General features: G+C 52.9%; 1 protein-coding gene across 1 annotated transcript; it reads left to right on the plus strand.

The window, feature by feature from the left end:
- The first annotated feature begins 322 nt into the window (after positions 1 to 322).
- SELENOW (selenoprotein W) lies at positions 323 to 4460 on the plus strand. Its single transcript, XM_036114097.2, has 6 exons — positions 323 to 478; positions 1932 to 1956; positions 2063 to 2116; positions 2301 to 2375; positions 2464 to 2562; positions 4055 to 4460. The coding sequence occupies exons 1-5, from the start codon at positions 432 to 434 to the stop codon at positions 2542 to 2544; spliced, it is 282 nt and encodes a 93-aa protein (XP_035969990.1). The 5' UTR covers positions 323 to 431; the 3' UTR covers positions 2545 to 2562; positions 4055 to 4460.
- Positions 4461 to 11602: the final 7142 nt, after the last annotated feature.

Consider the following 11602-nt stretch of genomic DNA (forward strand, 5'->3'; position numbering starts at 1 on the left):
CCGCCCTCTCCCCGGGAGGAAAGGGGCCCGAGAGCTGCCCCCTCCCGGCCCACGCTGGAAAACCACCACCCTCCTTGACAATTGTGTTTTCTTGGCCGATCCTCGGGTCCCAAACCCCGCCCCGCGGGGCCATACCATTCTGGCTCGGAGGGGGGACCGGGAGGGGACGCGCAGAGGCTTCCCCCGGGGCTTCTGTCGGGACGCAGCCTGACCCCAGCAGGGGAAGGGAGGGTACTGCGTGGGGGCTCAGGGTGGCGGGCCGCAGGGTCCCTGGACTCCCACCGTGGGGGCCCGCCGTCCCCCGCCGTCCCCGCCCCCCGCCGCGTTGGTTCGCGCCGTGGAACGCCGAGTAACCACCTTTGTGCGGCGGTCGCGGAGCCGCGGAGTTCGCCCGTCCACGCCCCAGGTGGGTAGCTGTCCGCGTCCCGCCCATGCTACGGTCCCCAGCCATGGCCCTCGCCATCCGAGTCGTTTATTGGTAAGCACGACGGCCAGGGGTCCCCCTCCGCGACCCCCACTCGGCCCAACGGTGCTGGGCGCTGGGGCTTGGGGGCTGGACCCACGAAGATCCCTCCCCGAGAAAAGGGGTTCCTGCGGGTGGGGTGGGCGTGAGGGGACCGGCGGGAAGGAAGGGCGTTGATCCGCCTCCGCAGTGCGTGGCACTCAGGACAGCTCAGGTTATCGAAGGTGGAACCGAGACACGTGTGTGGCCATTTAAGACACCCGACTCCGGGGGCTCCGTTTGCGGAGCGGGTGGGGGGGGGGTCACTTTTGCAATGGGAGAGGAGCCTCTGTCAGCGTTTAGGTTTCTCCTCCCCCAGTACCATGAACAGTCATGGGGTGGGGACGGCGAGAGTCGGGAAGGTTCGAGAATGTTCCAGCATGGGTTTGAAAGGAATGAAGACTGTGGGTGCCCATCGTTAGTAGCCCTCCTTCCTTTCGGGTGTGGGTTTCCCCATCTGCAGAGGGTGAGAGCGTGATCTCGGTAGTGACCACGGAGGGAGTGCATGTTGGAGCCAGCCTCCCCGCTAGCGTGAAAAAGCCCCGAGTGGACAGGGGATTTTCTCTCTCGTTGACTGCTCCGTCCCCCTGCGGGCACCTAGCACTGTGCGGACTTGCAAGGACAGGCCTGCCTGTGGGCGCTTAGTAAATGCACGATCAGCGCATTTCCCCTCCCAGAAAGTGCTCGCAGGAGGAGAATATTAGCTCCGTCTTCCTTATAGGGGAGGGTGGGGTCAGGTCCGGAGCTTGAGTGAAATGCCCTGGGGCAGCCGCTGATTCTGAAAGGCTCCGATCTGCGGGCGAGCGCTTTAGAAATGTCCCCGCACCCTCCGCAAGCAAAGCGGAGGGTGGAGTGACATTTTGAGGCCCCCACGCGGCCTGTCCTGAAATAGCCTGCCGTGGGGGTTGGGGAAGCGTTTGGATTCCGGCCTCAGGACTGGGAGGACCTGGGAATCCGGGAGTAAAGGTTTTCGGGACACCTTACCCCCCACCCCCCCCGGGCTGTGGGTGGGGGTGCGGCTTCTGTGGTTCTCATCCTAACCTCGTTTTCTGTTTCCTCCCTCCCGCCTGTGTCTCATACTTGTGGTCCCTCCTTGTCACCCACTTGCTCTGCGCCCCCTCTCCGTCTCTTGGCTCCCCTGCTCTGTATCGGTTTTCCTTGTGTGTGGGTGTCCACCTCCTGTCCCCCGTCCCCGTGCCCCTTCCAACATTCTCTGTGTGTCTGTCCTCTCCTCTCTCTGTCCCCTCTTTGGTTTTGTTGTCTGCGTTCCTCTTCATGTCTTTTTGGGCCCCCTTCTGTTTCCCTGGGTCTCCCCCACCCCCCTACCCGCCTGCCTCTTCCCCTCTTCGTCCTCTCCCCGGATCCCCACCATCTCTCTCTCTCGCCTGGGACCCACTCTCTTGGACTCTCTTGGACTCCCTCCCACCAGTGGCGCTTGAGGGTACAAGTCCAAGGTAAGTGGAGGGGCCAGCCCCGAGGTGTCCCTGGAAGATGAGGGAGGAGGGCGAGCTGGTCTGGCCCCTGTTGACCCCAGTTGTGACCCCCACACCTCCTTCCCAGTATCTTCAGCTCAAGAAGAAGTTAGAAGATGAGTTCCCCGGCTGCCTGGACATCGTGAGTCTTGGGGATGGGGAAGAGAATCAGAGATGGGTCTCCTTGTGTGTCCCTCAACCCTGAGGGGGCAGCAGGGTGGTTCGGGCTGGCCCTATCCTTCACCCCCATAATCTCCATTTCCCGGGAAGGTGCAGGTGTCCCCAAGTGGGCCGCTCGGCCCCTCCAACAACATCTCTCTCCCCAGTGCGGCGAGGGGACTCCCCAGGCCACCGGCTTCTTTGAAGTGATGGTAGCCGGGAAGTTGGTTCACTCCAAGAAGGTAATGGTGTCTGTCCATCCGTCTCGCCTTGTTCTCAGGCTGGCTGGGTGTTGGGATCTCACCCCTTCCCTCTTCTTCCCCTCCCCAGAGAGGTGATGGCTACGTGGACACAGAGAGCAAGTTTCTGAAGCTGGTGGCCGCCATCAAGGCCGCCTTGGCTCAGGGCTAATGTGCCCTGAAGGCAGAGGTGAGGGGTCCCATCTCCTACACACCGCAGTCGACAGCCAGTTCCTAACGTACTCCGAACCTAAGACTCGTTTCCAGCCCGATATAATCTAGAATGGGTAGTGGCGTCCATATTATTCTCTGGGTCATAGAACTGCTTTTCAGTACCTCCCGAGCCTGATTTCCCGTTTCCAAGCCCATGTGTTCCAAATGAGCTCCAAACCTCACCTCTTCTAGAACTGGGCACCTGGGCACCCGATGCTAGCCCACTCCAGAACCAGCGGGTAGGGGGGTGGGGGAGACCCAGGGAAACGGAAGGGGGCCCAAAAAGACATGTTCTGGCTCCTGACACTGAGAGCCTGGCCGTACTCTCCCATTCTCTCTACTTGAGCACCAGTCTCTCCCCCTTCTCCCCTGTTGTTCCGGAACTGACTCTTCCATCCCAGTATATGGGGGACCCAAGTTCCTGTCCCCAGAAGGCTTGGCTCCAGCAGACTGGTTTCCAAATGCTTGAAATTCAAGTTCTGTTTCTTAGAGTCCTTTACTAGGGCAGAGCGAGGTCACCTTCGCTGTGAATTTGAACGTGCGGATTGAATTAATGCGATACACACAAAGCGGTGTCTTGCTTCCCGTGCAGGTCTGAAATAGAGGGCTCCCCAAATTAACACAGAGAAAGTCAAGAATTACATAATTCCGAAGCAGCTTGAGCGGACTCAATTATGTGCCTCGGCTGTGAGGGTGGGGGCAGGGCTTTCAAGTCTCAAAACCCGAAATAGAGCACATCCCTGGCATAAACACACCAGTGGTGGCTTCTTGGCTGCTTCTCGAAGCTCTCGGTAACTCACAGGGGGCTACTTACATCAGCACGAGGTTGCCTGGGGTTCCGAGAGGTCCATCAGTGGATGCTTTCATCCTGCATAAGCAAAAATGGGATTTATGTAAGGGAAAGGAGGGAGCGGGGGCTCTTGTTTGCCTCTTTTGTGGGTGCAATTCCCAGGGGTCCCTAAGACCATCCCCGGGTTCAGGGATTCGCTAGAAGGACTTTCAGAACTCAGCAAAGTTACACACATGGTTACAGATGATGATAGTGACAGGATAGCCGTGAAAGTCAGTGAAGGGGAGAGGCGCTGGGGCAGGACCAGGATACCTCATTGTCCCCACGGTCTTTCCGGGGCTCGCGGATGGCGTGGGCTGTCACCGGCATCACGGAAACCCATTTCAGCGGACGGCTTGTCCGGAGAGCGAGTGTTCCCATGGGGCACAGGTGACAGGTGTCCTGTCGCCTCTGCTAGTGGCTGTCTAGCAGCACCCCCCCCCCAGCTTTATTGAGAACTAAGTCTTGACCCACTTTGCCTGTTGGATTACAACTTTTCCCTCCTGGGCATCCGGTTGTCCTTGTGCCTCAGTTTCTCCCTGGGACTGCATTTTGCCCATCACTTGTCTCCCTTTGTCATGGGGTCCCCACTGGTCTCGTCCCCTGCAAGCTGACTCCTCTCCACCTCTTCTCTGCACAGTCCAGTGACCTTGGCCCAGCCCCTCGTGGCAGACGCTTCATGACGGGAAGGACTGAAATGTCTCATGGACGCCTGGTCTTTCCCTGATGTCCCTGCGGCCGCCGAGTGGGGGCAGAGACTGATGCCCCTGGTCCTTGCCTGTGTGTGTGCGCGTGTGTGCCCCCCCACTCCGGAGTGTAGCCCTGCACCCTGCCTGCCTTGCTCCTTCCTCTCCCCCCCCCCCCCCGCCTTTTCCCATCTCCCCGCATCCCCCAGCCCCCTGACTACTCTCTGGCATTTGGGGTGGTCCTGCTCCTGGCTTCCTTCTCAGGGTGGCCGAGAGAGGGATCCGGGTGAGTGAGTTGCAGAGTTCAGCAGTATTGACGACAGTTCACTATTCAATAAACATTGGATGAGCTTAACAGAACGGGTCTGTGAGTGTCCATTTTTCCCATGGAATCTGGGCTTCAACATGTGAGCTTGAGGCGGGGGGGACTGAGTTCAGCCCACGAGGACAGGCCTCCCATGGAAGCTGGGGCTCGCACCCTTCCTCTGCATCTGGGTGGGCTGGTGAGTCCAACAGCAATGGGACAGAAAGCAGAGGAGTCCAGGGACGTCAGAGCTGGCTTTGGTCACCACCTTGAGACCATAGGGGAGCCGTTTCCATGCTCCATTCTGTCGGCTCTTGGAGCAAGTCACAGGGCTGAGCCCACCGGCTAGGGGACTGGGATCCTGGGCGGGCTCTAGCACTTGCCAGCGAAATTAGGAATTGGTTGAGTTGGATTAGCCCCTGGTAGAGCAAGATCGGCAAATGTCGGCGGCGGACCAGCTTGCTGAGGACCCCGTGGTCAGCTGTCACATGACGGCACGGGGCTGGGTTGGCTGTTACGGCCACTCAGGCGGAGGATAGAGACTCGGGCGCCCCTTGGACCACGGCGTTGGGACCGTCGGTGGGGGGAAGTGATCAGAAGTCTCACAAGCCCACTTAGGAATTTTTCATGGGGCCGGACCGTTTGTAAGACCCGCAGGGAGGCTGGCCACTCCAGTCTCGCTTCAAACACACCACCGACTTTGTATCTCAGGACACCTTTCACGGAGGGCCTTTCTTTCTTTCTTTTTCTTTCTTTCTTTCTTTCTTTTTTTCTTTCTTTCTTTCTTTCTTTCTTTTTCTTTCTTTCTCTTTTCTTTCTTTTCTTTTTTTCTTTCTTTTCTTTCTTTCCTTTTTCTTTTTCTTTCTTTCCTTTCTTTTTCTTTCTTTCTTCTTTCTTTCTTCCTTTCTCTTTCTTTCCTTTTCTTTTTCTTTCTTTTCTTTCTTTTTTTTTAAAGATTTTATTTGAGAGAGCACAAGCAGGGAGAACAATGGAGAGGGAGAGGGAGAAGCAGGCCAAAGCGGGTTTCAATCCCAGGACCCTGGGATCGTGACCTGAGCCGAAGGCAGACACTTAACTGACTGAGCCACCCAGGCGCCCCAACACCCCTTTAAAGTGTATAATTTGACGGCTTTACTCTATTCACAGATATAAGCATGCAGCACAAAATTGAGAACATTTTCACCACCACAGAGGGAAACCCCTCCACTCCCCGCCCCGAGCAACCAGTAATTTGCTTTCTGTTTCTGTGGGATGTGCCTATTCTGAAGATTTCATATAAAATGGGATCATACAATGCGTGGCCTTTTGTGTCTTGCTGCTTTCACTTTAGTGTAATGTTTTCAAGGTTCATCCCCGTAGTAGCATGGATCAGCGTTTATTCCTTTTTTTTTTTTTTTCTTGTGGCTGAAGAATATTCCACTGTATGGATCCACCACCTTTTGTCTATCAGTTCCTCAGCTGATGGACATTTGGGTTGTTTCTACTTTCTGGCTCCTGTGAATCATGCCACTGTGACCATGAGCTCACAAGGGTTTGTCTGACACCTGTTTTCGGTTCCTTTGGGTGTACGCCTAGAAGCGAAATTGCTGGGTCCATGGCAATGATATTTTCTAACCTCTACGGTGGTGGGTCACACAAAGACCGTTAGATTCCTCAGCACTGGGGAGCTCTTAATGCTTTTGGAATTACGGAGGCCACTTGCCTCAACTCAGATACAGTTCTAAGCTGATGAACTCTCAAACCTGAGCCGCTCATTCCGGGAGGACAGAGATGATGTGGTTCCCGCCCGAAGTCAATGCCGATGGCTCACGAGGTTGTGCCTATGTTCCGCTGATCTATACGCTGTGATTTCCGGGAAAAGTCCCAAGACAACCATCAACAATAGCAGTGAGAAACAGTGCTTCCCACCCCCGAGCATGTCTTCATTTCTAACGATTCTGACGCTTTTCTGAGTAAAACTATTCTTTGGTGGCTGCGTTCTAAGCCAGGTAGAGACAGATCACAGAAAGTGGGCAACTAAGACTTGTTGGAGCCTGACCTTGACCCCGTCTGCCCGCTCAGTTCATTTTGGGGTCTGCCTAGCAACACCACCTGCAGCTCTCACTTCTCCATTTGGCTTAGCGTTGGTTGTGCTGCCAGTTGACAATTTAAATGACACAAAACTCTCAAGCCCTTTACGCAAGACATCTGATGTGTGAGGCTAGGCTAGGTTATGCTTCAGTGGAAACAAGTAAACAAAACCAAACCCAAATCTCAATGGATGAACACAACACGTGCAAAGTCCTCTCCAGGGTAACTGTCCTCTGTGCGTGCGTTCAGTGGTCTAGAGAAGCACTGTCCAGCAGAATGTTCTGTGAGGATGGACTTTTTCTGTGCAACAATATGGCCGCCGGCTCCACGGTGCTATTGAGCACTTGAAATGTGGTGAGTGTCACTGAGGAGCTGCTGAATGTGTTATTTTATTTTATTTAAATTTACATTCAGGGGCGCCTGGGTGGTGAAGTCGGTTGAGCATCCCACTCTTGGCCTTGGCTGGGGTGGTGGTCTTGGGGTCATGGGACTGAGCCCTGCATCTGGCTCCACGCTGGGCGTGGAGCCTGCTTAAGATTCTCTCTCTCCTTCTTCCTCTGCCCCTCCCCCTTGTGCACACGCTCTCTCTCTCAAATAAATCTTTTTTAAAAATAAAAAAAAATTTACAATCAAATACGCATGGCATGTGCCAATGGTTACCTTATTTTTAAAAAAAGATTTTATTTATTTATTTGAGAGAGAGAGCCCAGAGGGAGAGTGAGAAGGAGAAGCTGACACCCCACCGAGCAGAGAGCCCAAGGGGGGCTCGATCCCACGACCCTGAGATCATGACCTGAGCTGAAGGCAGATGCTTAACGGACTGAGCCACCCAGGCGCCCCCAGTTCCCTTATTGAGCAGCTGCAGATCTAAACTTTTGGAGACTCCTGTTGCTGCGTCTGGACCCACAGCACCCTCAGTACACCTGCCTGGGGAAGAGCGGAGAGACCCATGCACCGGCTCTTAAAGGCGTCAGCAAGGAAGTGACGCACACCAGCTCTCCTCGCAGCCCATTGGCCAGAACGGGCACACGGCCCCGCCCACCGGCAGAACTGGGCTGGGGACTGCAGTCTTCCTGTATTCAGCAAGGGGAGGTGAGCTGGAACAATTGGTGAGCACTAGAAATACCTACCCTGGTCCTTTTATTTTAATTTTACCTTGTGCCTGGAAGAGAAAGTGCCATGATCCTATTTTTGCTTAACTGGGACAATTCACACCTTCAAGAACAAAAAGAATGCAGCCGGGAAGGTCCCTCCTTTCCGGAACCGGGAGACACAGTGAATTCTTGTCCAACAGCGACACCGTGTGGCCATTTTGAGAACAGCACCCCCATCCCTCCGGGTAACCAGAGCATCCCCTTCTGGTCATTGAGATTTCGTGTAGTCGAGTGAATCACCACGTTTGGCGTGGTGACATGACCCTTTTCAAATAAATACAGAGGAGGGAAAAGTATATATTCTCTCTCTTCAAGTTCTCTCTCTGGGCCCCTTCCATTTAGTCTATAACCAGTCCCAGCTTCAGTACTTGCTGGCTGTGGGACCTCAGACAAATGTCCTCACCTATCAGGGTGATGATTTAGTGGAGGGAGGAAGCAAGGGAAATGGGGGTGAGGTATCAAAGCAACGCCAGGTGGAGGCTGGGAGTCACCAGGATCAAGGGCAAAATGAGAGGTTTTGCCCTCGATGCTTCTGTAGCATCTTCCCTGTGATTCAGAAACTGCTTGTCTTGCCTCCCTGCCCTTCCTGACTTTTCTCCATCTGGGGGAAAGACTGAACCCCCCTCTCCCCTCAGCCCTACCTCTCAGCGGCTCCATGTCGCATGCCTCATGACAGGCTGTTCCGCTCACCTTAAAAAAAGTTTTGTGTTTTTTTTTTTTAACTTCAAGGACATTTATTGGGGCACCTGGCTGGCTCAGCCCATAGAGCGTGGGACTCTTGATCTCAGGGGCGTGAGTTCAAGCCCCACATTGGGGGTGGAGCCTATTTAAAAGAAATTCAAGGACATGTATTGTTAAGAAGTCTTGAGGTTGGTGGTCAGCTCAACAATGTGATTAAGGTTTCAGAATTGTTCTTTTTATTCTCTTCTCTTTAGTTTGTTGGGTTTTTATCTGCTTGCTTCTTTGCCGCATGGTGGCAAGATGGCTGTTGCAACTCCAGGCATCACATCTGTGTCCAAAACAGGAAGGAAGAGGAAGCCACCCTGCCAGCACACTTTCTTTTTGTACCTGTCACCCTGCAGTTTTTTGAATCGAAGTAAAATACACATAACCTAAAATTTACCATTTTAACCATCTTAAGGTACACGATTGATTCGGTGACATTTAGTACATTTCCAATCATGTGCAAATATCACTACTTTCCAGTTCCAGAACACTTCATCATTCCAAAAAGAAACTCTGAACCCATTAAGCACCCACCTCTCGTTCCTCCCTCCTTCCATCTGATGGTACCCACTAATCTACTTTATAGATGTGCCTATCCGGGGGCCCCTGGGTGGCTCATTCGGTTGAGCATCTGCCTTCAGCTCAGGTCATGATCTCAGGGTCCTGGGATTGAGCCCTGCATCGGGCTCCCTGCTCAGCAGGGGGCCTGCTTCTCCCTTTCCTGCTCCCCCTGCTTGTGCTCTCTCTCTGTCAAATAAATAAAATATTTAAAAAAGAATTTTTTCAGAGCAGTTTTAGGTTCACAGCAAAGTTGAGCAGAAAATCCAGAGAGTTCCTATATACCACCTACCCTCACATACGCATGGCCTCCCCCAAATCGACACCCCCCCCACGATAGTGGTACTTCTGTTGCAATCAGTGAAATTCTGTTGACACGTTATCACCCCGAGTCCATAATTTACATTAGGGTTCATTCTTGGTGTTGTACATTCGATGGGTTTTGACAAATATATAATGACATGTATTCACCATCACAGTACCCTATAATACCCTACATGTATTCCCCATTGCAACACCCTCACTGCCCTCAAAATCCTCTGTGCTCCATCTGTTCATCCCTCCCCCTTAATTCCTGGAAACCTCTGATCGCTATACTGTGTCCATAGTTTTGTCTTTTCCAGAATATCATGTAGTTGGAATTATACAGTAAGAGTGTATCAATATTGGTAGCCTTTTCAGATTGGCTTGTTTCAATTAGGAATATGCATTTAACTTTCCCCCATGTCTTTTCATGGCTTAATAGCTCTTTTCTTTTTCTTTTTTTTTTTTTTTTAAGATTTTGTTTATTTGACAGAGAGAGAGCACATGTGGGGGGAGCTGCAGGCAGAGGGAGAAGCAGGTTTCCCACTGAGCAGGGAGCCCGATGCAGGTCTCCATCCCAGGACCCTGGGATTGTGACCTGAGCCAAAGGCAGATGTTTAACTGACTGAGCCACCCAGGCGCCCCCAAGATTACTTAATTCTAAGGTTCCTTCTTTAGCTATTTGTTTACACCGAATTACAGTTTCCACAAGAAAGGCAGGAGGAATACACGATTCTTCCTAATGTAGCAGTGTTTGGAACATTACACTGGAGTCTCAACAACTTTCTCCAGTTTTTTTTTTTTTTCTTTCTTTTTTGAGGACCATTGTGAACCCATCAGTGTTTATGTTTCTGATGTATTTCAACCTGTTGCAGATGTATTTCTTTTGAAGCTTAAATTGAAGCTTCTTGGAGGTGGTCCCTGGGTCCTTGGACATAACAGCTCAGTAATCTCTGAGAGCTTCGTATCTTTGTGGGGGACAAGATGTTCCGGCTTGTCTTGGTTTTTCCCACCTCAGACCTGGGGTCAGCCTTGTCGCCAAAAAAACCCTCAGGTTACCCTCAGAGGGAGATGCTATTTAGAGACCCCCTAGATATCTAGATGAGAGGTAGCGAAATCTGCAGGCACTCAGCGGGTCAAGATGCCCGACACTGCCCACCCTGATGCTTCTGTGCTGGGTCTCCCCGCCCTCTGCACCTGTCTCCCCGATGCCCTTCTGTGTCTGTCCCTACCAGCGTCTGTTGGATAAGCGGAAGGAGCTTTTGTTGCATCCTGGAAGCCCCCGGGCCTGTCCACTCTGTTATATGTCTGCCCTCCCCCCACAGCCTGTCACATGTCTCCCCCCTTCCCTCCCCTCCACCTGATCTAATTCTCTCTGTGCTCTGCTGAGGCCGGGCTGACCTAAGAGGATTGGAGCATTTGCTAAATAAATGGGACCGGGACAGGGTCAGAGAACCGCTTGCGGCGGACAGCCACAGGGGGGCAGCAGAGGGAAGCGGGAGCCGGGGAGACAGCGCCCCAGCAGAGGGGGCGAGGGGCGCTCCCACCAGAGAGGAGAAACAGAGGGAGGGGGAAGGTCTGGGAAGGAAGGTTGGGGGTGGGGGGGGGGTGATTTCAGATTCACAGAAAAATCAAGAAGATACATATCCAGTGCTCCATTCACATCTTACCTGAGCGGGTGCATTTATTACAATGAGTAAACCAATATTGATACACTCTTATTAACTAAAGCCCTTAGTTTATTCAGTTTTCCTTAGTTTCTCCCGAATGTCCTTTTTCTGTTCCAGGATACTGTCCCTGGACACCACATTCTGCGTCTCCTTAGGCTCCATTCGGCTTGGGCAGTTTCTCAGACTTCCCTTGTTTTGATGACCTGGATGGTGTTGAGGAGTATGGGTCAGATATTTTGGAGAACACCACTCTATGGAATTTGTCTGAAGTTTTCCTCATGACTAGATTGGGGTTATGGGTCTGGAGAGGAAGACCGTGGAATTCACATCAGATCAAGGCTACACAATCATCTGGCTGTGGTAGGGTCTATCCAGCTGTGCTCTTGGGAAGGAAGTCACTACATGCAGCCTGTTGCATGTCCAGCTGAGACTGCCGAGGCTCAGAGAGGTGTAGTTGCCTGCCCCAAGTTACACAGCAGATACCTGGTGCTGCCAGGGTCTGGTCCAGCCCTGAGTTACTCTACGCTACAGAGACTCAGGGTGAAAGAGATACAGAGACTGAGAGATGAGAGTCCAAAATGCAGGAAGGGAGAGGAGGAAGGGGGTCAGGAACAGATGAAGAAGATGGGAACCTGGGAGGAGTTGAGTGACAGATGGAGACTGGGGACCCAGACAAGAAGGCAGGGAAGGGATGCAACAAGTGGAGGGTTGGAGAGA

Source organism: Halichoerus grypus, chromosome 15 (genome assembly GCF_964656455.1).
Source record: "Halichoerus grypus chromosome 15, mHalGry1.hap1.1, whole genome shotgun sequence".
NCBI classification, from domain to species: domain Eukaryota; kingdom Metazoa; phylum Chordata; class Mammalia; order Carnivora; family Phocidae; genus Halichoerus; species Halichoerus grypus.